The sequence below is a fragment of the Chaetomium globosum genome, genomic scaffold, assembly GCF_000143365.1.
Source record: "Chaetomium globosum CBS 148.51 scaffold_2 genomic scaffold, whole genome shotgun sequence".
NCBI classification, from domain to species: Eukaryota; Fungi; Ascomycota; class Sordariomycetes; order Sordariales; family Chaetomiaceae; genus Chaetomium; species Chaetomium globosum.
In genome coordinates, this window is record NT_165977.1 from 2,587,650 (window position 1) to 2,590,232 (window position 2,583).

The 2,583-nt window shown below is 55.4% G+C and overlaps 1 protein-coding gene across 1 annotated transcript in view; it reads right to left on the reverse strand.

Moving 5' to 3' along the window:
• CHGG_02942 (uncharacterized protein) overlaps positions 1-1,929 on the reverse strand; it is a gene marked incomplete at both ends in the record, with an annotated part of 2,355 nt that extends 426 nt beyond the window's left edge. The window contains 5 exons of the mRNA XM_001229457.1: positions 21-666; positions 731-920; positions 1,014-1,398; positions 1,463-1,589; positions 1,647-1,929. Of these exons, the coding sequence (XP_001229458.1) occupies positions 21-666; positions 731-920; positions 1,014-1,398; positions 1,463-1,589; positions 1,647-1,929 (1,631 nt within the window). The remainder of the gene's footprint in view (positions 1-20; positions 667-730; positions 921-1,013; positions 1,399-1,462; positions 1,590-1,646) is intronic.
• Positions 1,930-2,583: the final 654 nt, after the last annotated feature.

A 2,583-nucleotide genomic window follows, 5' to 3' on the forward strand; every position in this document is an offset into this window, starting at 1 on the left:
GGGGGGGGGGGGGTACTCACATGCCGGGCTCAACAGTCACCACCATCCCCGGGGCCAGCTTCTGGCCACGCGCACCCGAACTCGACGCCAGCGTCAGCGCCGCCTCTACCTCGTCAAGCGGCACGTTGTTTAGCAACCACCGCTCCTGCTGCTTCTCCTTCTCCGGCTTCGCGCCCTCCCACAACGCCGCGACCTCCCACGGCGTCAAACTCTCCCGCTTCGTCATCACCCGCCTCCTCAACCGATACCCGCGCCACGTCGACGCACCACAACCATAACCACCACCACTACCAGGACCACTACCAGGACCACCGTTCAACAACAGCCTCTCCGTCCCCGAAACATCATGCACCTCCAACCCGACATGATGGCCCAACCCATGCGGGAAAAACGCCGCCACCGTGCCCCGCGCCAGGATCTCCTCCTCCTCGCCGCGCAGAATCCCCAGCTTCAACAACCCCGTCACGGCCACGGCACAGGCGTGCGCGTGCAGCGCGGAGAAGCGCACGCCCGGCTTGATCTGCGCGATGCATTCGTCTTGCATCCGCTCGACGAGGCGGTAGATCTCGCGCGCGAGGGGGGTGAAGGATCCCGGGAGGGGGATGGTGCGCGTGATGTCGCTCGCGTAGCAGTGGACTTCGGCGCCGGCGTCGAGGATGAGGAGTTCTGTTAAGGAGGTGGGGTTAGTTGGTTTGGGGTGATGAGGGAGGGGGGGTGGGGGGTGGCGTACGGCGGTTCTTGAGGGATTGGTTGTTGTCGTCGTAGTGGAGGGTGCTGGCGTTGATGCCGGAGGCGGCGATCACTGGGTAGGACTGGATGGGGGCGCCGTGGGCGATACAGTAGCCCCTGAAGAGGGCGTCGATCTCACGCTCGTTGGTGAAGCGTTTGATGTTGCGCAGAACGGCTTTGTGGGCGGCGCTCTGGAGAGGAGTATTAGCGAGGTTGGGGATTGGGTTGGGGATTGGGTTAAGTTAGGTAAATGAGGTTGTGACTGGTGACTGGGGAGGGCCTACCGAAACGGCATTCGCCCGCCGGATCAGGGCAATCTCATAGTCGGTTTTGATGACTCGGGCTGCGTCCATGGCAGGCTTCAGACGGACAGCGTCGATTCGAATAAACTTTCCGAGGTGATCAAGCTCCGGGGGGATCTGGTCCGGGTGCAGCACGTGGATCGTTTGACCTCTCTTGAACACAGGGCATTGCTTTTCATGAAGAAAGTCAATGTAGTAAACGGAATCCACGTCCGAGGCGGCTTTGCATTCTTCTGGTGTTGGCACTTTTCCAAACCAGAGCACGGTCCGGGGTTCGATGCGCGGGATCCAGAGCACCAGCTTGTCCCTGAGTATGTCGTAGGTCACGGCACACCCAGGGAAATCGGCCCCGGTGATGTAATAGAAGCTAGATGGCTGTTAGATTGGAATAGTCCCATGTATCATTGAATCTGGGAGTGGCTTGCGCATACTATCTGCGTTGGCGAAAGGTGGGGCCCATATCTGAGTCCTCGTAGTACTTCTCATCCTGGCCGAGGAGGAAGATAATGCCATGGTCTGCTCCCAGCTCTCTGGCCACCTTCCGAGCATGTTCCTTTGCTAAAGGGGGAGATCAGTATCAAAATCAGAGGCTGAAGAGGATGGATAGATGCTTACCGGGAAACTTGCCCAATCCTTCCCGCCACGTCTCATGGAGCTGGGGGTCACATATGACGCCACTGGAATCCGATGAGGTTTTCTCGGTCGATAATGTCGATGGCGACAAGTTGGAAGAAGAGGGGCCAGACTTCAGCTCAATTGAACTGCGGGCAATAGCATCGTCATCACTAATTAGCAAACACGGTGGAACTCCAAATGCGACGCCATGACGGGAAGCAACCCACAGCGCATCGAATTCATCAATATTAACGAGATCATAGGACTCGTCGCAAAATTCCATATTTAATGCCGTTGTCGTCTTGTTCGAGTCCTTGTTTGGTGGTTATTTGTTGTTGTTGTTGTTGTTGTTGTTGCTGTTTGTTGTTTCAATGATTGGTGAGTACAGAGTGCCCTCTGTCCAATAGGCCGAGGTAAGGTGGTGAGCGAGTGGCTTAGTTGGACTTTGCGGTGTGGCTAATGAATGCGTGGCACTCACACGAAGACAAGAAGACACGAAAACTCGGAGACTCGCGCAAATAAAGAGGCGATTTTCTGATTTTGAAAATGAACTAGGTAGAAAGGTAAAGAAGGAGATCGGATTTTGAAGGAAAGAGCTTCGTCTGGTGTTTTTCAGGCTATGACATCACCAGAGATGGAACATTTTGTCAACATCTGATGACCCCTCAGCAGGGAGGCGCTGCGTGGGAAAAGAGTACAGGCGACTACTATACTGGATACAAATATATACCTATGTACCGAGATATGTTCGCTGCTATGTCTACCAGTATCTCCTCGAGCTGCACTCCTGACCGAGGTACTGTTTCTTCATTTTCGTTTTTCTTCTTCTTTTTTCTGTTTCTCCCCATTCCCTTTCTCCGCCCCCCGCCCCCGAAACTTCATGGACAAAATGCCCTGGTGTGCTGATTTCCCTCGCGTGCCGCTGGAGCTTGTCTCT